This window comes from Cyanistes caeruleus, chromosome 1, assembly GCF_971803275.1.
Source record: "Cyanistes caeruleus chromosome 1, bCyaCae1.hap1.1, whole genome shotgun sequence".
Taxonomy (NCBI): domain Eukaryota; kingdom Metazoa; phylum Chordata; class Aves; order Passeriformes; family Paridae; genus Cyanistes; species Cyanistes caeruleus.
In genome coordinates, this window is record NC_141701.1 from 128504048 (window position 1) to 128527924 (window position 23877).

The 23877-nt window shown below is 37.8% G+C and overlaps 1 protein-coding gene across 5 annotated transcripts in view; it reads right to left on the reverse strand.

The window, feature by feature from the left end:
* CASD1 (CAS1 domain sialic acid O acetyltransferase 1) overlaps positions 1 to 23544 on the reverse strand; it is a 28514-nt gene extending 4970 nt beyond the window's left edge. Inside the window, exons 1-15 of one of the 5 annotated variants that reach the window (XM_086857047.1) lie at positions 23240 to 23544; positions 18059 to 18155; positions 17297 to 17417; positions 15726 to 15770; positions 13458 to 13520; positions 12235 to 12279; positions 9351 to 9474; positions 7515 to 7729; positions 6150 to 6575; positions 5660 to 5749; positions 4972 to 5091; positions 3859 to 4015; positions 2281 to 2360; positions 1305 to 1406; positions 17 to 157 (exon numbers count right to left, since the gene is read on the reverse strand). In XM_086857047.1, the coding sequence (XP_086713173.1) occupies positions 17 to 157; positions 1305 to 1406; positions 2281 to 2360; positions 3859 to 4015; positions 4972 to 5091; positions 5660 to 5749; positions 6150 to 6575; positions 7515 to 7729; positions 9351 to 9474; positions 12235 to 12279; positions 13458 to 13520; positions 15726 to 15770; positions 17297 to 17417; positions 18059 to 18155; positions 23240 to 23372 (1959 nt within the window). In that variant the 5' untranslated portion in view covers positions 23373 to 23544. Of the gene's footprint in view, positions 1 to 16; positions 158 to 1304; positions 1407 to 2280; positions 2361 to 3858; positions 4016 to 4971; positions 5092 to 5659; positions 5750 to 6149; positions 6576 to 7514; positions 7730 to 9350; positions 9475 to 12234; positions 12280 to 13457; positions 13521 to 15725; positions 15771 to 17296; positions 17418 to 18058; positions 18156 to 19342; positions 21423 to 22437; positions 22732 to 22860; positions 23023 to 23239 lie in introns of those variants that run through there. The other 4 variants (XM_086857063.1, XM_086857073.1, XM_086857082.1 and 1 more) reach the window with 4 other exon arrangements.
* Between the last annotated feature and the right edge of the window lie 333 nt (positions 23545 to 23877).

Below are 23877 nucleotides of genomic sequence, written 5' to 3' on the forward strand. Positions count from 1 at the left end.
TAGAGTAGGTACTTACCAAAAAGGACACAATTGAAATAAATAATAAAACATTTGAAACTCTGTTGGAGAAAAGAGGATCTCCTTTTCCTTCTGATATCATCTGACGTTTCTGCAGTGCCAGATAAATAAAAGCAAACAGCATTCCATGAAAAACCACCTGTAAAAGAGTTATAAGAAACACTTGTAAAAGTTATGTTTCAAAAGGTCCCTTCCCAGATTTACAGAAGCAAACAAAACCAGAGTTTCTACAGAAGATAGTCATAAACTGTGTTTTAAACTCAACTCAAAACCTACAAATAAGGAACCTTTACTAAAGGTTCAGAGAGCATTAAAGACAAGACAATGAAACTTCAAGAAGGTTTCAAGTACTTACTATCCCCTCTGCAATCTATGCCAGCACTGAAAAGGCTTTCTCTGGAGAAAAACCACAAGTCTCTGGCTTTCTCCCAAACTGGCAGGTGAAAACATTCAAGAAGCAGGACAAGTGCCTCCCTCTCTCACAGACAATTCTTCAACAGAATGTTTTACCATCTTATGCCAAGTTCTCATAAGCTGGCAACACGAGGCTGTTTCAGGCCCACGCAGTGCTTGTCCTCTGCATTTATTTTGAGCTCTGCTCTTCAGCAGCACCACCCAATGCACAGTGCTCACAGCAGATGCCAGGCAGGGTGTGACAGGGCCCTGTGACCCAGACTTCATCTCCCAGGGGCCCATAAAAGCTTCCATCTAAGAAACTCCACTTACCTTTTCTTTCCAAGAAGGAAAGAAAAAAAGATCAATGTCTCCCTGTTCTATTCACCCACTTTGTAGGGTCAATAACTGGAAGCAAAGCACTTTCCCAGTAGAAAACCCTTTAAAAATATGTACAAGAACAGTCTGGTTTGGGCACCAAGACCCTGATTTTAAGGTTTTAAATGTCACCTTTAAAGAAATATATCCTTAATTGATTCAACTTCCAGGAAGTATTATTAAGAAAGCCATCACAGTAGTTTTCCTTGTATTTCAACAGCCCGAAGTGCTACAGGTGTTAAATTTTCACAGTAAAATTTTTGAGAAAAGACAGATGTAGGATACTTTTTATTTAATTTTTTAAATCTAGAAGCAAATAAATCAAGCTTCATCCTTTAAGCAAGGCTTCAATAGGCATTTGCAGAACTAAAGTGGGTGTAGCTTGGTCTTTTACTAAATACCGGAGCAAACAAACTCCTGTGTTCTCTGGAGGAAAGGAAAACAACCCTTCCTCTTCCCACAAATTAAAACACACACTTCAAAGATGAGTATAAATTTATGCAAATGTTACATACATAGCGATCCAACTTCCACCTAAACCACCATTCATAGACATTCCCATTCAGTTCAAAACACTTGGACAATGGCCAAAATGAAAATATCTTCTCAAATGCACCCTGTAAAAGACAAACATGGAAAAAGCATTAACACTGATGTCAACTGTGTTTACTACATTTAAATCAATAGCATGCTTAATACTATTCTATCCTTATTTCACTAGCTACATGCACTGGAAAAATAACAGGATTCCTTAGAAGCCTCTCCCCCACAAAAAAATACAAAAGACAAAAAAGAAAAGAAAACGAAAGAAAAAAACTTCTTCACATGAGACAGAGTTTGAGTTCTTCCTCCCCTTAAAGTATTTGCAAGCCTTCCATGTACTGCTCCTCAAAGGGAGAGATCTACTAACAGGCTGTGATAAGGAACATGCACTCCAAGACTACAGTTCAACAGGATGAAAACCAGTGAGGGATTAAAACCACATAACCCCCCTGTTTATCTTGGAGTGACAAACTCTGCCCTGACTTCTGTCAGATGTACTTACAGCATGCAGGTAGTTGCTAATTTGGCCTGAGAACCAACCTTTTGATATGGTATCAAAGCCAACACTAGGTCTCTAAGAGACACAGAACTTCACTATCACCATATCACGATATGCATAACCATATGCTGGCAAAACCCACTAACTCTAAGCACATAAAAAACCCCACCCTAAAACCACAGCATAGGCCCTTGTATTTACTACATTCACAGCAGTACATTGAAAATATGTCAAAAATAATAAACCAATGAGTAAGTCACACAGTTGTGGTTTTTTCCAACACCCACACTAATTCAAATATGAGAAGAAATCAAAAGATTCTTTTTTATTTTTCTTCTGTATTTATGACACTAGAGAAAATATACAAATTATGAGCACATCAAAAAGTAGAGACAGGTAATAATATACTCTTGAGTTGTTAAAGATAAATATAGCCAGGATTTACAAACCTGAGAATATGACAGAAAATATATACATGTCAGTAAGCAAATCAGTTTCAGCAGTAAACCAAAGTGCCACAGGCAGTTCCCTGAGGAAGAAATAAATTAATCATTATACTATCATTAATTTTTCAATAGCAAACCCCAAGACACATTAAATAATAATGCCAATTATTTAGTGTAGCTATTCTTTGTAATAGATCCATTCATAAATAAATGTTCAAATATTACCTGCAATATTTTATCACTATCTACATTTAGATTTTACTTTAAGCTATTAAAATAAGCATTCACAGCAATTAAAAAGCTATTTAGCCTAAACTGAGCTTCATGTCTAAGGGACAAAACACATAAAGAAGAGAACTTAGGTGTTCAGACAGAAACACTGTTTTAAAACCTCTGCTTTCCCAAACACTCTGCATAGGCAGTCCTTATTCTAGGTGAACGTAAACAAATATATACATAAAATGCCTGCCTTTTGTCATGTGAAACAAGTAAAGTAAATATTATTTGACTTTGAGATACCAGTTTTGCTCCAAAGTTCAACTGCAGGTCATTAAGGACAAGTATCTACTCCTCACAGCTGTCCACTGACATTAAGCTCTAACCAAACCTCAGCATTGCAACAGAGACCATTTCCCCTCCTGCCATATAAATTGGCAGCTGTAAACAAGATCATAAACAACTGAAAGTTATAATTTAAAGATTTTCTAGCTTCACGGTACACTATTGCTCTGAAGTACACTCTTCTGAAGAAGAGTTACTTCTCTGTTTCTGCAAGAGAAGTGCCTTTGTAGAAAAAAAAATTTAAATTGAAGATATTTGCCTTTGAGATAGCTTGTAAAACTACTCTAAGTGTATTTTTGCAGCATCTATTCCTGGTATATATTTGGTATATTTTGTTGTCATCTTCAGGCTATAAAATGGGGATACTCCTCCATCAATAGGGAATGAGGATTTGAGGCTCTTAAGGTTTTAGTTCTAATTTAGGCAAATTAAATAATAAGCATTTACTATATGCTTTACAGGTTTTTAATAAACTACAACACATAAACTGGGATTTTACTTCCATTTTTATTTGTACCACAAGACATAGTTCTGATAGCTCACTTAAGCTAAGAGATTAGGCTAGCAAGCCCCATGTTCTTATTTGGCCAGCTAAAGCAGAACTGGTGCTCAACACAAACAGACACCTTGGCAACACAGAACGAGGAAGTCTAAACACTTCCTGCTCACGCTGCACCCTGAGCATCTGACAGACAGCCTCAGCAAGCACAGACAATGCAACCTATGGTTTTTATTTCCATTCAGTAAAATTACAATTCTTGGTAAAACACATTTTTGATGATCAAAACATATTAAAAAGTATTCTAATCCAACTGTAAGAAGAGGTAGAGTTTAGTCATCAGCTGTTATATTTTTCAACTGACTTAATTCACCTATGACAAACTGTATTTCTGTGAGCAGCTGTCTAGCATACTTTGACTAACAAAGAGACTGAGACCTACCAACAATGCCATTTCTGTATGATCATCATTGTAGTAACATGAAAATGTTTTATAGCAGTAAGAAAAAAAGAAATCTTACCATTTGCTTTTTTCTGGACAATCTGAGGCCATACAGCTAAGGTGGCATAAATGATCATAAACCAGACAGTGACTAATGGCACGAAATAGTAGAACTGGTAAGGTCGGTCCATCACTATGCACAGTACCACAACCAAGAAATTGAGACGAAATAAAACCTGGGGGGTGTCAGAGGAGAGAAGACAGAGGATATGTAAACTGGGAGGCAAAGCTGAGAAAGATGAGGACATTTTCCTTTAGCACTATACAAAAATATCTAAGTATTTTACATCTCACATGCTGATTGTATTTCAATTGAAACACAGATAAAGTAGCACAGGGAATAGCAGCAGGGGAATGGAAGACTGCAGGCTGATTATCTGGTTTTGGACCTGCCCTACCCTGGCCTGCACAGGAAGAGATTGCAATGAAAATAAGGTTAACCTAATCTGACTATTTCCCAGTCACTGGGGACCAAGTACCCCAGTTGCTGGATGCTGTTAATGTCTCTTTTTTCACCCCCATAGCTACCTGGGATAGCTCAGTTAAAGCCAGGCTAATGCCATTACCAGGTTGTAAACATACATTAATTAAGCACAGTGACCTGAGGTACAGGACAACGTAAGACTTAAGAGCAATAAAATACATGTATTAGGAAAAAACATTAAAGTTCTACAGCATATACTGCAAAACTTAGGAGGGAAGCCACAAAACCAGGTATGTTTCCCAGTATTGTTATGGTGTGAAAATTAATTTTTCTTTATTAATAAACACAGGCTCCAATACACTGTCTTTGGAAGCCCAGCTGGCTCATAACTTACACATTGCTATATGCTGTATATTGCTACTGCAATGGAATCTCCACTGCTATTTATTAGTAAATATTTGTCCTGATATTTCAGAGTGTATGTACTTGCATTTTTTACATTTTAAGTATTATTTATATGGTTTAAGTTTGTATTAGATAAACACTACCAATTAAACAGATCAGATTACATAGACACAACAGCCATTTTTATTGCTTAAACCATGGTTAAGTCATCTGATCTCACATTACTTAGAGAGTATGAATATAGTATGGATATTTTGCTATCTGACAAGCTTATTTATAAAAATAGTAGACAGATATTCTTACCTGACACACTCTGTATACACCAAAGTCTCCTTTTAACCAAAAATATGAGAAGTGCCCATAACCTGTTTGAAACAGATATGCAGCAACCAGAACTCGAATGTGCATGTACACAGGCAAAAACTGTTGAGAAAAATAAAGTACCTTTTATAAATGTCCATGTAAATATTTTTGTCATTCCTTTTTCTCCTCTATTTTAAGCTACTTCTGCATCACAGTAAATCAGATTTAACTAAGGAAACAAACACTGTGGTACACATTGCCCTGTTTCTTACTAGGCTCTTTTGGTGTCCTAACCTCTGATGTTAAAAACAATTTTTTCTATTTATTGCTTTACACTTGCCATATACTATTACTAGTTATGAGAGGCTTAAGAAGGGCTCTTTGAAAGCTCACCTTCAGCAGTTTCAGCTGAAGGTTAAACTGCTAGCAATTAAAAATAAATTAATTAAATATTCTACACACAGGAAACATTTTTTTTCACTGGTCAAGTAACATATATAATGTTTTTATCAATCAAATCTACACTTAAAAAAACTTACTCTGCTAATACCATGTTTAAATCTACTGAAACAATAGCATTATTTATTAATTCCATTCAGTTCTAATGCCCATTTACACTATCCTTCTTTTGAAACAACATACACAAATTGCATTCCCCCTAAAAGTAAAAGAAATTCAAATCACTTACAGTGCTTGCTCCAGAGATATGATAAATCAAAATAACAAGTTGCATCCAGCCCTTCCATTCATCAGTCTGTTCTCTATTTAACACTTTAGTCTAATGCAAAACAAAACAAGAGTGTTGCTATTCCAAGAAGAACAAGGAATATCTACAAAATGAGGAGAAAAAGTTCTAAACAATAAACCACTTTATGGGTAAATGGGTCTCAACTGTAAAAGTCTTGTCTAGTGGGCACAGATTTAAGATGATTTCAATTTTCTTTTAGCTGAGCTCTGATCAATTCCAGTTTGAAAGAGTGAGAACGACTAAAGTGGCAACATCCATATGGCTTCAAAAAGCCTTTACATGTAATTCTATGCAAACATTATACTGCTTGAGAAGGCATTTTTGCAGGTGAGTTATACTAACTTTGAAAAATTAACCTTGAATACTGAGAAACTGGTTATCTTACATACAAATGGGAAACATTTTAGTGGGACGTCAATATGATCATTACCTCTTTGGTATTTTCAGTATAAAATACCCCCAAAACCAAGATATAGATGATTGGTATGAAGAAAGATGAATGTGTGTAAAATTTATTTTCCTTCATGAAAAGATTTGCTCTGTCACATAAATAAAAATAGGTCATGATTAGACCAAGTTTGCAAAAGCAGTGTAAGAGCATCTCTAAAGTAGAAACATTAGGTGTGCTGATGGCAGGTTTCTTCTCCTCTCCACTTTCCAAATCAGTGCATGATTTGTTCTTCCTATAATTATTCCGATGAATTAAGCTGATAATTAAATATCCAATAATGGACAAAGTAAAAAAACAGAAAGCTATCTTCTGTATCAGAGTGAGAGGAGGCCGAGGCTGGCAGCAGGACCCATCAATGGGCTTCATTATTTTATTGCAGTAGACATTCATAAGAATCATTGCATTCTGTAAAAAAAAAAAAATAAGCGGTTTTGGTAATTAATTTCTAATTAAAAAAAGAAACCTTCAAAAGAAATTTTCTTCTGCATCATGCACTGACGTAAGACATGCAATTCTTCCTTATCATTACAAAAATTAAATCTTCCAGTCCCACCATATACCCAGTTGCATTCAACAGTGCAGTCAAAACACTTCTTCCAAAAAAAAACAACTTGAGTTTCTAGAGGTAAGCAAAAATGGCTAATCTTAGAACAGGAGGGTTCTCTCTATAAATGTCTATAAATGAAAAACAGCTCACAAACTTGGGTTCTAAAGAGGCGCAGTAATGCAAGTCTCTAAAACATGTGAGACAGAAACATGTGATAAGATGACATTTAGTTCATCCAGTACTTTAAAGCAACTTAAGCCTGCGAAGGAATGGAACCAAAAGTGACATGATGGGACAGCTCTTTCAAAAAAAGGGCAGGCTGAAAAGCTCACATGGGCTCACTGCATGCTTATACATATTAAAGTCAGAGGCACTCCATGCAATCAGGGAGGTCTATACTGTGTGTTTGTTACCCTCTGCATGCTCCTTACCAAACCAAATTTTCTGGACACATACAGGAAAACTCAAGACTTATTTCTTAGCACTGCTTTTTAAGTCATTACTACCTCAACTCATTCATACACATGAAAGCATGAAGTTTGCATTCAGGATCTAAAAGATCTGGTGGTTTAACAGCTACTTTAAAATAGTTATGCACTAATGTGTTTTCTATTATGTTTTTAAAATGCCTATAAAACTGACTGCACTCCCTCCCACCCACCGAAATTTTTTGAACAAAATTCCCTGACAAATGCGGTCCTCATTACATCCATACTGTCTGCAGTTTCAGAACATTCACTTCAGATCTTGTTTTACTATTGCTACTTTTAATGTTGACCAGTGATAGAAATACTTACTGTATCTCTGCTTGATTCAGGGAGATGCAGGCCATCTGCAGACTTCATGATAGTTTCTTGTGCTATCAATTTTGATACACTGAACACTTTAACTTTAGCTTTGGAATTTCGGGAGCTGCTGTTCAGAATACGAACAGCTGCTTCATTATAAGCATCTATTTTCTCATTAGTGATCATTTTCCGACTTTCACTCAGCATATCTTCATAAACAGGATCTGAATTTGAAAGGATAAGAATGAACATTTAAATCTTCTACTTATCAAAGAGTTTCTTTAGCTCAAGTTGCATGAGCTACTTTCATTTAAGAGGTCACAAATGTTTAATTATACAGAAAAAATGTACAGCAAGGAATAAATTACTGTTACAGTTACCAGAGCTGTTTATCGTGAAATGTTCTTATCACCATTCCCTATTAATGCATAAGTAGTTGTAGGTTAAAAAGCTCTGGCCAGACATGAATGCTTGTTTAATTTCTCTGAATCCAGGAAAAGCACATAATGCTAGAGCGCAGAGCTGCTTAGTCTTTCTCTCAGAATGAAAGACTCCAAAGGCAAAAGGGCAGAAACCAGGCAGCAGAATAGACATACAAAAAAAAAAATAACAACTTTCTCAAACCCTCTTTTTTCTGTGGAAAAAAACAGCTCCTCATTTAAGTCATAGGCCATAAACACTCCACTTGCTCCTGTTGATTCTGGTTTGACTTATGGCAGAATCTCATTTTTACAGAAAAAAGGGTAAACTTAATTGCTGCCAGGCTTCAGAAATTCTGTAAAGCTTAAAAGAAATTGATACGGGGTTCTAGATCAAAAGGTCAGCTGGAGGTCTTTAAGTTCCTGTAAAAAGCTCCTGCTGTGACACACTGTGAGATGCAGATTGATTTACTTTAGGTACCTCATGCCTGTGTTTGGATAATCAGTGTCTTGATAACGCTGTACAGACTGCTTCTCCTCCCACTTGGGCCATTAAAGAGATCAGAGATTACATAAATGGGCTAGGTCCTTAGCAATACCATGATGGGACAAGTCTGACAACTAACTGTTTCTGGTATAAACAAACGTGGTTTTGAAAGGAATGGGAAGTTGATTTGTTGATTCAGATTTACCTCTAGAACCACCTTTCAGAGGAACTTGGATGTGACTGTAAGGGTACAGCTGTGTATGTTGCTAATAGGGCTCAAAATCTGCCTGTTTCTTACTGAGGTGATGACAATCTAAAATGCTGTGTCCTGTGGCTGAGAAAGCAGGAGAACATTCTACCTATGAGTTCATTGTTCAGTTTCAGGGAAATATTAAACAAAATATTAAGCTTGGTGACATAATAAAAATCTCACTAACTCATTGTGAGCCATGATTTCTTGTCACAGTGTAGAGAATCAAGTTTCATTCTAGAGACTTAAATTCTCCATATTCTCAAGAGTGTGTCATTCTAGACACACACAGAGGATGCACTTGTTCAACTTCTTCTATTACTAATATAATCTGAAAGTTCAATTGAACAAAACCACAGGAATACTGCTGTTGCATGCACCTGTGCTCTAGACTCCCAGGAGGAATGTATGGAGCAAAACACAGGGAGAATAGACCTGGCATGTTGAGTCTGAGAGTAAGCTAACAAAGAATCAAGGCAGAAGTTTTTCCTGATAAAGCTCTGAAGTCTCTATCAGTAGTAGCAGCTATTTATGTATCAGCTTAGTTAAGACTGCAAGAAAGGAGAGAGTGAAGTGCAACCAACACCTTTTTCAACCTGCAAGTATAGATTAGGTTTTCCATGTCCTACAACATAATGATTCCACACACAATGAGGTTAAAAATTGTTACCTACTGTTCATTACTTTACCTTGTAAGACCCAGTAAACATCACTACTTATTGCTAATTTTTCCAAAAGAGGTGCAATGGAAGTGATATTGATTTTGTATTGTGCAAGGGCTTCGTTGCTGCCATTGTGAATCTTGATAGACCACTGGAGAAATAAAGAAGTAAATTCAAAACCTGAATGTCAGCGGACCCTTAATTATTTGATTCCCTTGCTCCACTTGTAGCTATTTTACATTATTTCATCATATACAGCTAGATTTCTTCAGTTTTCTATTCAAAAGTGCAAAAAAAGTTCTTTTGGACCAAGTAGCTGTCCAGACAAATAATTAGATTCAATCACATCATCTAAATACAGAGTATTTACCGTTCAACTTATGTGTATATTTGACTTTTCATGAATTAAATTACACAAGATGTTTTAATTCAAAGTCTCCTGGCTTTATCCAACAATGAAGTAACAAAGCCAGTCTTGTTACTGAAAAATCTTGGCCAGTTCAGCCAATTCCACTGTAGAAGAACTGACCACAGCAAGAGATGCATGCAAACAAAACTTGATGGTGGTATCAAGTTCCAGTATTTCCACCTGTTTTGCAGATATCCACAAGGGGGAAAAAAATCCCCAAAAAACCAAACAAGAGCCATTTTAATCTCTGGTTTAATCTTCTATAGGACATCCCTGGGAGAATGCTATAGCCATACAAAATGAAAAATTATTTTTTTAAATATTATTTTTTGAGAATTATTTTTTGAAAATTATTTCCCACACTAAATGAAAAATGGATGCAGCATTTTTTTAAAATGTTACTGTATCTCTACTAACTTAGTAAAAACTAAAAAAAGCAAAACCAAAACAAATAGCCTAAATGTAGCAAACACTATCTCTAAATAACTACATAAAAATTTCATCGTAAGACAAGTACACTGATTAATGGACTTCCTGAAAATATTATTCAATATAATTTAATACTTCATGAAACCAAATAACATACAGATATTCTGAGAACTCCCACTGGAAAAAGAGAAACAGTTTCTCCCAGCAGCTAAATACTTACTTTTGAAACACCAACAGTATTTAACAGACAGTTCAAGCAGCACATTCCATACAACAGGAAGTCAGGAATTAAGAAGCAGAGCACGGTAGTGACATTCTCAGAGAAGCTCCTTTTCCCAAAATAAGCAAGCAACTGACTTTTGTATGAGCTGGAGTTCCTCCAGCTTATAAGACTTTACTTCTATTTATAAACTGTTATGCAGTTGACATCTTAAGACAGACATGTCCAGGCCAAAGTAGCATGACCAACCCAAGTGCTAAGCTAAAGATACAGGTAAATTTTAAAATGCAGCGAAGTCCAAGAGCACATACCAGTTTAATCTAGTGGCAGGTTACCACACCAGTGTCAGCTGTGGTGAGGTTACTGATGTGTCTGAATTTTGAAGCTTTTATTTTTTTGGAAGTCCCTTAAAATAGGGGATGTTTCTCTTTGTCCAATTCTAGATATCATATTAAATGTCTTGTATAAGTATGCTAGTGTTAAAGAGAGCAGAGCCTCCCCTGCATATTGTTAGTTTCTATCTCCTGCTGTCCAGAGAAGGCAACAAGCTATGGCTAATGTATACATATGAGTAAAGAGAACTATTTAGCTAAGTGTCCTGTAGTTTTGCAACCTGACCTTCTGCATGCCAGAACATTATCCAATATTAACCATACAAATGCCAACAAATGCCAGCATTTTCTGTATGAAGTGACAATGACTCATCCTAGTAATAAATGCTACAGTCTCAGACTGAGAAGCAATTTTCTAGGCTTACTACAATTCCTAAAGCTCAAATATTTATGTCAGTCCTTCAGAGGAAGGCAACTTATGGGCTCACCTAAAGGAAAAGGAGAATTGTTGATGCCTCAGGAAATGTGTGGAGGTCTACATACACACATGACCTCCTCTTAAAATTGAGTGAATTCATCCTTAGATGGGCATGCCCAGAAGTTTCCAGACAGGTAGTGTGCCTCAACTCTCTCTAAGCCAAACTGCTTTTGAAGGATTTTGTTGTAAATGCAACACATTTTCCTCCCTTTACATTTCAGCTGGTATGAAAATATATTAGCTAATTCTTTCCAAATTCCAATTCCCAAATATTTGGAAGTAAAGGACATTAAATGTGGAAATAATGAGATGAGCATTTGTTTGACTTGACTTTGTTACTAGAAAGGACTAATTAAGGGGGCCTGTTGAATTCCATCCCTGGAAGTTTTTAAGAATTGGTTGACTCTAGCCAAGTGCAACACAGGTAGAAATGTCCTGCTTGGTGGCAAACTGACGGGTTATGGCACCTCTTCTGGTACTTGCCCTGTTTTCAGCACATAGTGGTGGAGTCTTCAAGTGTAACAAGATTCCAGAACTTCAGCCTCTTTAGTTGTTGAATTATCCATGTAAACTTATGATTTCTAGCCATATATATACACATATATATGTACATATATACATATAAAATAAATAAGTGTGGTAAAAGAGATCATCCCAGATTGGGCCACGCTCAAAAGGAGAATTTTGTGATGGAAAAAGGTGTATTAAAAATACACCTCAATTAGTATGCAAATATTTATTTAACTTTTAAAATTAATAATCTGCTTTTAACTAAATCCACTCTATTAGCCAGGTTAAAGCAAATTAATGCTTATTAATTCTGTCAGTATTGCTGACAGAAAGCAAGTACTGTACATCACAAAGCTATAATAAAGCACCCCAGATATTTTAAAACTACTTTTTGTAACAGCAAATTCATTGAGAATAGATATTTTACTATAAAATGTGTTTAACAACTTGAACATGTAACCAACTTAAGAATATTTAAGTTATCCTACAAGACCTTTCTTCTTTAGTAAAATCCCCTATATATGTTGACTTACCGTGGCAGCTCCTACTACAATTATATGAGGTTTTGCCACAGAACCCTAAGAAACAACAAAAAAATTAATTAGTTTTAAAATATTCTTAACTTACACTCATTATTAAGACTCATATCTTTATTAACTGTGATTCACTTGCCATCAGCTAATGGCTACAAAAGAGTAGATTGCAGCTATATCACGGAGAACATACACCTGATATATGCAAGACAGCTGATTTTTGACGTAATATAATCGACAGAAGCATGAAGCATCAATAAGCAACTACAGTCCTGATAAATTTGGCAGCATAAGTTCTCTTTAAAAGCTATTTAAACATCTTCTCCTAAGGTCAAGTAAACTGTAGATCACACTATTGAACTTTTTATCTCGGTCTCAGCATTGTCAAACATCTGTTTGAGCTGCTGCACTGACCATCGTCACCCCGGAGGTCTTGTGTAGGACAAGAACAAGGGCCAGTGTACCCAAACACAAGAGAACAAGGAAACAAACAGTCCTGAGCAACTCAGTACCAGTTTTATCCTGGCACAGCAAGGAAAACCAGCAGCTCTCAATTTTTGTAGAAACCAGAGAAAAAGAAAACCAAATGATAACTTCAGCTATCCTGATGGAAGGTGTTGTGCAAGAATGATCGAGAGAATAGAAAATAATCACTGTGAGCTACTACTAAATCACTCCAGGCTATTCAAAGATCAACAATGGAAGAAACAAGAAAAAATTAGTCACCAATCTGTAAATGTATTACTTGTTGTCAGAGTTACATACAGAATAACACGACAACCTGTATCATAACTGAAACATATAAAATAATTCGTGTGTTAATTTAGGGAGATATCAAAAACAAACAAAATCAAAGAATTCTTGACTTTGCAAATTACTTTTGCCCTTCACTCTGAAACACTCAAATTAACATATATACAAAATCATAGAATATCTCAAGTTGAAATCTTGAGATATAAGGATCAAAATATTCAGTCACATTGGAGTCATTGCAGCCACAGAGGAAATAAAATACCAAACCAGACTGAAATTCTTTTAGCTCTTAATAGGATTAATTAACCTGCTCCTTGGAAGCAGGGTTTTTCTAGTTTACTTAGGGGTTTTTAAGGTCCATGAGATACCATCCTTGGAAGACTAGGAGATACCCATAAACATATGGGTAAACCAGTAAACATCCCCCTTTCACTACTTTTAAGTGAAATTATAGACCTCTTAAAACAAACCTCTGTCCAAGATTTGATACGTTGCCTCATAGAGCCATTAACTTCTGGATACCACAGAAAATCCTGTAAAATAAAGGCAGATTTACTCTGCAAGCTTAAAAGACAATCAGTAGAATAAAACCAAAAAAATGCAAAAAACCAAACTAATTGCCATCAATTCAACTGTAAAGAAAAAACATTTGGCTTAGAATGTGATTTCCTTATAGTTAGCATGAAATGCCTGACATCTTACTCCAGCATGGAAAACAGAAAGCACAGGAAAGAAAAGGGGAGAAGAAGCCAACAAACCCACAAAACTTTTCTCTCATGAGAAACAATTTTTTATTTATAGTTCAGGAGCTGGAATTTCACCAAGAAGGTAATTTTTTAATGTCTGCCAAATGGGACGTCCTTGGGTTTCTAATGCAATCAAGGATAAATCCAAAGTCACATCTATAACTTATTAAAACCCGCTTTTTCGCTCAGTTTCCCACATTTTTACCAGCAGGTTTCCTTTGTTCCAAAGTCTAAAATAATTGATAGCATGAAATAATCATTTTCAAACAAAACCAAAACCTAACAATTTACCTTACAACTTAATAAATTATCATGTGTTTAAATCTAATAGTGTCATGGCTATTAAACATATTACCCACCAGCATTCTTTTAGGTGCCAGAAACAGTGCTCAACTTTCATCTAGGACAGTCTAGACTAGTGCTTTTATGTCTGCCAGGGAAAGCTGTGACTTCCTAGCATTTAGTTGTTCCTTAGGACAGCACTATTGAATAGTCTAAAAATACACATTGAAGGGAAATGGCAGGGACTACACATGCAGAACCTATTGTGAGGAAACTTTGTAACAGAATGCTGAGACACTATCAGCAGAGAGGACATCTCTATCTTCCATTCCTCAGGATTGTAACATTTGAGCAGTTCATTTGAGTACTGTCAATTCATTATTTGGCTGTGGAACCTGTGAGCAATCATGCAGTGGCTGAAGGATAGAAGAGTTACTGTGATGGCTAGAAAGGGCAAAATTAAATGCCTCACTTGTTCCCAGTAATTTTCTCTTTTCATGGTCAATCATATTCCACATCTGTATTATTGAGTCACCTCACAGTCTGAATATGGAAATTCAGCTACCATGCCAAAAATGTCGAAGAGCAACACTGCATCAAAACAAGGAAGCAGCAGACTGGGAATATATTAACTACCAGACAACTCCCAAAAGCCCAGACCTGCCATCTCAAATCTTTGTGGTTAAGGAGTTTTGAAGATGTCATCCTGTCAGGCTAGCCCAATGCAAATCACACTGCATCAGCCCTTTCATCCTGCCTTGCATTCTGTCCCATCTTTACCAGCATTCAGATAACCACATATGAGCCACATGAGACCAGATCAAAAAGGAATCCTACAAAGTAACTTTTTGGCTGAATTGACTCCTGAAACAGCCCACTTCACAGCTTACCAGTGCCAGCTACAGCACCAACACAGGCACGTACTGCAAAAGCCAACAGAGCAGGTCAGCACATGCTTAAATTGCCATGGGCTTACACCCTAAAATGTTATTCTGTACCCTAAGTCTTAACCATGTACACAAACAAGTACTGAAAACCCACATTCAGACAACTCAGCAAACACACTGCTTCTTTGGGTTTGGTGAATAGAGAATGAGTTTTCTTCAGGGCATAAATAAATACATGACTAGCACAATCCCAGCACTGCTGACAGTTGTCATGGGAAGCAAAGAGAGCTACTGAGGACAGCATTTCCATTGCCAGGGCAGAGGAGAAGAGAGTCCTTCAGAAAAACTACCCTCAAGTACTTTGTTTTCTTTCTTTAAATATCCACATTATAATCAACATTGTGCTTATTTCTACATGCAAAAACGGTGGAAGGCATACTTGTTGGGATAGCATAGAAAACTCAATGGGCATTTACAATTAGCAGCCCAAGGAAGACCCAGATACGTATTTTTACAGCATGAAAAAAATAAACTTCCTGGCAAAAGATATGCTTGGAAAGGCCAAATTGTAAGATCTGACAAAAATTATACACGATTCCAGATCTTATGCCCAAAACCAAGCCACAATACAAGTACTCCATGCCAAATTCTCTTAAAATATAGTATGATAAGATATACTGTGAAACATCTGTGAAATATTTATAAAGAATGTTGATGGTCTTAACCTTCTTTTAACTTTTCAGCTCTGACAGCATTTTCAATTACATTGTATGAAATAATAACATGATTATGGTTTGCAATTTAACACTGGATAAAAACTTACCACTTTAATTGAAGCAGATTTATCTTCAAATGGGATATTTCCATGCTGTCAAAAAAAACCCCCAAAACAATAAAAACAAAGTAAGAAAAACTTCCAGAATGAAAACAAAATATTTACATACCTATGCTAACTTGCTCTCACACAATATTTACCTTCAGTGGAAAGGATTTTTCTTGTATAAACTTCTCAGAGGATTCATGCAAAATATTTATGTTGCTTTCTTGATAAAACAAGCTACTACTAAGAGTTATTTTTCCTAGAAGCAATCTAGCCAACAAAGTCTGAAATGCTTTCTATTCAGTCTGTTCCAAAGGTATCAAACATTTTCCTAAATTTAACCTCCCAACATAAGAAAAACTTTACTTTTCTTCTTTCTTTTCTTACACTGCATTTTTCCAGTCTTCCTTTTCATCTGCCCATCTCCTTTACACAAAACAACCAACTAGTTTTAATTAAAGAATAAAAGAAAATAATCTCAAGCAGAAATAAAATCTAGAATGCATTATTAAATTTTCTGAGTGAAAACTGTAAGAAACAAGAAAGGAAGGAGTCAGATATGCATACACAATACTCTTTTAAAATTATTAAATACAGTATTAATTTTGGTCCTAGTCCACAAGAACAAGTGTACTTCTCTTCTTCAAACTGAGATCTTGATTTCAGTAACACTTGACAAAAAGTACTCTCAACTCAAAATCCATTACAGAACTCTATCATCTCACCATTACTGTTGGGCAGCAAGAGTGACCTAACCAATTTACTAGGAAAACCAGAGCTCTTGGATCAATCAAACACCTTGTTTTGACAGGTGGAAGTGACTGCATGCTGGACAAGCTGCCAGCTTGCACTTCTAAGTGACAGAATTACTAAATAATTGACAAATCTGATGTACTATTGGAAGTAAAAGGTATCTTTTCTATCACATATGTATGTACATCTATGAAGACATGTGCCCTAAAAGTATTATATAGCAAAAGAAATCAGCATTCTGTTCAACAAACAATACACCTAAATCCTTTCTTCCTCCTTCTACCCGGCAGCAGTTTACATACTTCAACTTATCAAATTCACACAGCTCTTCATCAGTGATCAAAACTAAGGTAAGACTTGAAGCTATTTTTAGTTTCAGCTTCAAGTTAGACCTGGAAATCTGTCATTGCCCCAAGGATTTTTATGAACAGATTAGATCAGCGATTTAACTGACATTTGAAATGACAAATTAGAAGGCACAAATTACTACTATTTAAAAACATACAAAGGAGCAATCATTTTCTCATCAAGAAACCAAATACGAAACATATATTGCTATGGGACAAGTCAGCTTCATTAATCTATTCCCAGGCTGCTGCAAGCTTTCTCTTGAGATTCCTAGTTCTCAGATTCACAATTATCTCATCTGTACCCAAACAAATATTTTGGTCCAATCTTGTTCTTCTTCTGTGCTTCTCTTTTCATATGGCTAAGCCAGCAATAAGTACAATTTGCTTTTTTGAAGTTCAGGCAAGAGTCATGAAGTAAATTGGGAAGACAGAAACAAAAAAGAAATCAATCAGCAAAACAAGCTATCTCACCTTAATTCCCTCTTCTTTGACTTGAGGATTTATCAGTTTTATGAATGAGTAGAACAGCTGTCGAATCCTAGAATCTCCTATAAACACAACATGTTTGTCTATGAGGCAATTTTTTGCTTCACTGTAAAACAAAACAGCAACAGTAATGTTACAGAAAGCATGTATCTTAGAAGTATGCTGAAAATCTACAGAGCTACACAGATAATTGTAAGCATTATATCCAGCTCTAAGGCATGATAATTTTTTTTAAACATGCTGAATTAATAAACAGTTCATTGCAATTTGCATAGAATTGAAAATGAATTCTCCTGCTAATGGGATTAGGCAAACAGCTAAGCAGGTTTTCCTATTATGTGTGCTACAAATACAGTAGTTTCAAAATGGGAATATACAGCATAACTCAAAAAAAAAAAAAAAAAAAAAGTTTCTTACTAGTACGTGAAAAAAGTGATTGGTAATTTTATTTGGGGTATTTTTACTTGCAATTTGACACATACAGTCAGCAATCTGAGAGTGACATAAGCAGCCTCATGTGGCTCTCCATAATTTGTGCCAGTACCTCCATCACCAACATTTACGTGTAATTTTATAGAGAAATACAACTATGGTAAACACTTTAAACACACAAAGTACTTGGAAAAGACTTCTTTCTGATAAATGTGTATTTTTGAAAGCCTAGAGAATCAGATACAAAATGAACAATACTGCAATTACTGCAGTTGCAGTCAAACAACAATGAACAGAAGATATGAGCTGCCTTACCTATTTTTATACTTATGCATCATACAACTGTGAGGTTGCCATACTTTTTCTCCAAGAAATCTCCCACTGGACAGAAGATACTCACATGTATCACCACCTTTAAAATGTTATAATAAGATTAGAATTCAGACACGTGAAATGTAAAACATAGACTGTTGCTATTATAAAAAATATTTTGACAACATCTGAAAAACAGAAATTTAAATAATCTAAAGCAGTAAACAAATTTAACTGATTGTAAATACACCTTGCATAAGTTTCTGCAAGTTGCCTTCTCACTCATACAATACTGTTCTGTAAATCTCACCCCTATCCACAAAATGTTAGTGATCCCACTTCTGCTGTGAGAAAGATGTTGTGACTTAGAATGGCATTTCCTTTAAGAGATGCCAATCCACACTTTCTACTATCCAGAATACATTAATATGAAACTAAAGAATACAACTGTTGAATAAAACAATCTTCTACACAGAATCACCATGCACAGCATCTTGTATAGAACACAAAAATCATCACAAGGTTTGCAAGACAGTCTATGACATCTCCCTGTTTAAGACACACAGTCATGTGGTCATCTTAGAACAGGTGATATGGTTTAATACACAAAAAAATAAAACCAAACATTTACACATCAATTTGCTGATCATTCTGCACTCATCTTTTCCAGTCAATAAGTTGTATGCTAATTAAGCTAACTCATTTTACAGGTGCTGATATTTCAGGTCATGTTAAATATCAAATATGTCAGTTATGAAATCATAACTGTTGTGACTGTTATCTTCCTAACTCCATGTCAAGCAGATTCTGCTAACTGAACACAACTGAACACCATTCAAAGCAAGAGAAGTTGCTCTCCAGCATTTTTGTCATACTTGGCATTTCCGAGCACCGACAAACAGGGAAATGGTTGTGAATGAAATAGTAGGGACTTGTTTTAGCTTGTGCAGAAACAATGTACCACTGCCCATACCTAACACTTTCTGTGAAACCTTCACTTCATTAAGCTCACCTCATACTTTGGTTTTCAGGCTACACAATTTCCCCGATTCTCAAACTTGCAAACTCATGTAAACTATTATTTCAAGTAAGTTGCATAAAAAATGAAACTGTCAAGAATAATAAAAAAACCTATCTAATCAAAAGCAACATTAGTTGATAATGAGGTGGCTTAGAGTTACTACTGATATTAAGTCCTCCACTTTGCAATGATGACAACAAGGATATGTATCAAAGTGATGTAAGAGTGAACTTTGCAAAAGAATATCCATGACTAATCAGACTCACTCTGACATCCATTAACTTGCTGAGAAAGATGTGTAAGAAAATCAGGACAGTTATTCATAGTCAGACCAATGGTCAGTCTATCCTGGTATTCTGCCTTCAACAGGGTCCAAACGCAGATGCTCAGAGATAAGTAAGAAGAAGGCAAATAAACATTATGTTCTTGCCTAATATTCTTCCAACTATGTTCATTCCAAGGACTTCCTGAAATGGAATTCAGTCTTCAAGTTCTTAGAACCCACAGAATCCTTGTAGAGTTTTCTATATCCAGAGCTGATGCTTGAAGAATCATCTGCCTTTATTTGAAATAAGGTTTCTACTACATTTACTTGGCACACTCCCTGGTTCTTCCATGGGACAAGATAGTTTGGACTTACATCTGTCATGATTTGTAGACCACTATCACTTCTTTCTCAATCAAGTTTTCAAGACTGGAGGATGTCCTTATATAGAGGTCATGACCCAAGCTCAGTACCTCTGCACTCCATGGCACTCCTGCCACAGTAATTGCTCATAAAACAATCCTTCACCCTACAGTATGTTCACTGAAGTAACATTCCAAACATCACACACTGTATATATTTCAAACACAGAGACAATATTTTATGTCAAGAGGTTATGCCTTCTTTCCCAACTCCAGGTACTGATTATCTTACTATTGCCCTGAGCAATATTAGAAAGCTCCTGAAACTCATTCGGGCCATTACCAATGCTCGGTATCTTCCTTCAAATGTAATAGTATTAAATAAGGGGAGAATATGAGGCAGGGGAGTAAAACAAAACTGAAAGAGCACCCAAGAAAGTAAAGTGGAAGTTACAGACCGGACAGTGCCTCCAGAAAAGCTCGTCTGGCTTTAGCAAGCGAAACAGCAGCCAAAGAACTATGCTTATTTTAATACACCACAAATTCTTCTTAACCATCAGTGAGATCTTAAAAAAAAAACAAAAACAAAAAACCCAACCCAAAACCTAACACTTCTAAATGCCATTGTATACACAAAACACAGACCATTCTTTCTAAACTCTATGTAAATTATCCTTCCAACATATTAACTTTTATGCTTACTTAGATATATATTATAGTTACACAAAGTGTATAATTTTTCTGAATTTTATTATGCTCATTATTCTAATTTATCATTCCTCAAAACTGTGGTTATTCCATTGAAATTGTGAAATTTCAAAGTCTTCATTCAGTGCCAGAGCAGACACAAAGCTTTCTCTGAAACACATACTCTCAAAGAACTGGAAATTCAATTGTTCTCTATTATCCAAAGTAAAAAATGTAGTTTTAAACACAATTTACTAGTGTTGATTTTAAGATGCAAAATTTTAAATAAATTCTTATTTCCGGAAAGGTTTAGGACTTTACCTTTGAAATACAACAACTGAAAACCACAAAGCACTAACTTCACTTGACAGTATGTAAATATTCAACCCACTTAACTCTTCACAAATTAAAGACAGTCTGTACCTTCTCTTTATTCACATCCTTTTGCAAAAGAAGTGTAGGTGACCCCTAAATACAACAGTCTTCCTGAACATAAATCTGACTTTCTACAACCCCAGTTCAGCATTTTTTCATACAAGTAAATTTTATACAGGCAAGTTTGATGAGGAAGTACACTGGGCTGCTCCTATCAATAATATGTACCTGCATGGCTGTGGCCAAAATTAGTTAAAATCTTTATATGTAATGACAATCAGACAAAAGGGAAAGTATAAAAGCAGAACATAAACAGCAATTCCTTATGTGACATGGCCTGGCTTTCACAGCCTGGCAGTTTTGAACCTGTTTGCAGCTCCATCTCATACACCCTCTGGAAATCAGGATAACCTTTTTTTGGGACATTTTTGATATAAAAATCTTGGTGTAAAATGTCTTATGTGTAAAACAAAGTGCATTCTTGCAATCATTTAAAATGTATTACCTAATTTAATTTGTTAGTTGATACCTTTTGTGTTATGACACAGTAACAATTAATTTATCTTCCCCCAATAACTCCTATCATGAGATCATTAAGAAATTACTAGGTTTCTGCTGTCCAGGCTACAGAATTTTATTCTAGTTCATTTTTTCTCATAGAGAAGCTGTTTTATTCTTCTGCCATTTGTGTTGCTCTTTTGTATACACTTTCCAAGTTCTATTATACCACTACTAAGAGTCGGTGACCAACATCACTGAGAATAAGTGAGGTGCCAGTGAGCTTTAGGTGTGCACTATCAGTGAAAATCACTCGTTTTTTCATTGTTTGTCAAACATATTGTGGCATTTGCTGAATTTCAACTGTTTGATATTGCTGCAGTTCCCAGAACGATCTCTTTCTTACCTCTGCTTTTATCTACCCTAAAAATTTGTCTGCTGTAATTTTTCCACTTCCCTTTTGTAAACTTCTCTTTTGCACATTTTATGTTCATAGAAGCTCAAACTGGTAAGTCTGTTTTCACTATGACTCCATGTCCTCCTACCATTTATACACTTATGGGAAAACCTTTCCATTACCCTTTAATTGCTTCAAGAAACTAAAGGCCTTAGTGAAAAAACTTGAACGGTTTGTAACAATTCATACTGACCATATCAATTTACATAAAGGCCAGCAGATTCTCACCATTTTGCAATCTAAGACTTACCCCCCATTAACTCTCCCAGAATTTACTGAAATTATATATCTATTATTTCCCTTGTAACATGCTTGATATGTCAGTCCCCTTCTGCTTAGTCTTGCAATCCCTCTTTAAAAATTTGCCACCCTCCTCCTGTCTAGTTTTGTGACTCTCTTGCGCCTTAAGGAACACTGCACAACAGGCAAGTTCAATTATCTCCATGCTTGAGCTACTCTAGAATTCAGTAAATGCTTCCAAGCCTTCAAATTTAACACTGTCAGCTCAGACTTACAGAATGCCAGCTACAGGACGAATCTGGGGAATTGTAAACATAAAGATCCCTACCGGTTTTCCCATTTCCACCGTGACCTGCCTCAGCCTTGTCTCCCAAGAATGCTGGCAGCCAAGTGTTAGAGCACACCAGTTGTGCTACAACAGAGCCGCGGTCATCTCCCTTCAGATCAACTTTTTGATTTACTCACAAAAAATCATACCACATTTTTTAGCGTGACACAGAAACAAGTAAATACTTCCTTCAGCAGCTCCATTTGTATTCACGGATCATGCCAAGATTCTCTGCATCAGGGCCAAAACAACCGTAGCGAGGAGGAAGGAGCAGAGCTCCCAGCGCCCCGTAACCGAGTGCGCAGCCGGTCACAGCCACAGCCACACAGTGCCCAGAGCTCGTCCGCGGCCACCGACAACACGTGAAACCAAACAGCTCTTTACTTCGCTTCATCCACCAAAGCGGCTGGTTTCGTTATGTCTGAGGCGATGGTTCAAAGAGTGAAACAATATATACCAAATCTCGTACCAATTAAGACTTTAACCACTAACTGCCAGGTAATTAGCCATTAATCATGCCGTACGGAAACAAGTGACAGGGAAAAAGACACCCTCTACCCCTGCAGCTTCACCTGCCGCAGGCCGTGTCCCCGGAGCTGCGGCGCGCTCTCAGCGCAAACACCGCATGGCCACAGCCCCGCCAGCCTCGCTCGTTCCCCTCACTCCGCGGGGCCTCACCCGACCGGCGGGGCCTGCGGCGACCCCCAGGCCGGGCTCGCAGGGCCCCGCGGGCCGGGTCCCCGCCGCCGCTGTCCCCAGGGTCGCGTCCTCGGCAGCCAGCGACCCGCCGCGCCACGCTGCCCAGACCGCCCCGGCTGCCCCGGGCGGAGGGACCCGCCGCCCTCCCTGCACGGCCACGGTTCCCGAGCTCCGCCGGGGCTGCACCGGGGCTCCGCCTCCCCTGCCCGGCAGCCGCGGCCCCCCGCGGAGCGCCCGCGGCCGCCCCCTCACCTCGGTAGCGGCGCGAGGCGGCGTGGCAGGCGGTGAGGAGCAAGACGGCGCCCAGCGCCAGCGCCTTGGCGCTCCTCACGCTGAAGTAGTAGTTGATCTCCCGCTTGCCCCCGGTGTAGGCCAGCGCCGCCATCTTGGCTCCTCCATGACAACAGCGTGCGATGGGGCGGGCGGGCGCGGCGGGGCAGCACTGGGTCCCCGCCGGCGGCCAACGCGGACCCCGCCGCTGCCGCTGCCGCCGTCCCCGCCGCCGCGGCCGAGAGCAGCCTCACACCCCGCGGCCCACGGGGCGGAGCCGGCGCCCCTCTCGTGGTGCCGCCGCTTCCTCTCGGCCGCCAGCGGGCGGCCCCCGCGTTCGCCTCCCCGCCCCGCGGCGCCGTGGGGATGCGGCGGGTCCCGGTGGATTCAGCGGGATCTCACCGCGCTCGGCCCGAGCCCCGCAGCTGAGGGGGCGGCGGAGAGACGGAAAGCCCCTGGGGGCTGTGCTCCGTGAATGAGATGGGCGAGGGTCTGTGCCACACACGGTCCCTAACGGGCACTGGACAGTGCGGGCTTCGTTCCAAATAATGCGATTTTTTTAACACTTGTCACGCTTCTGTTGACAAGGAAATGGTCATTCCAGGCTGGGTGACGCTCGG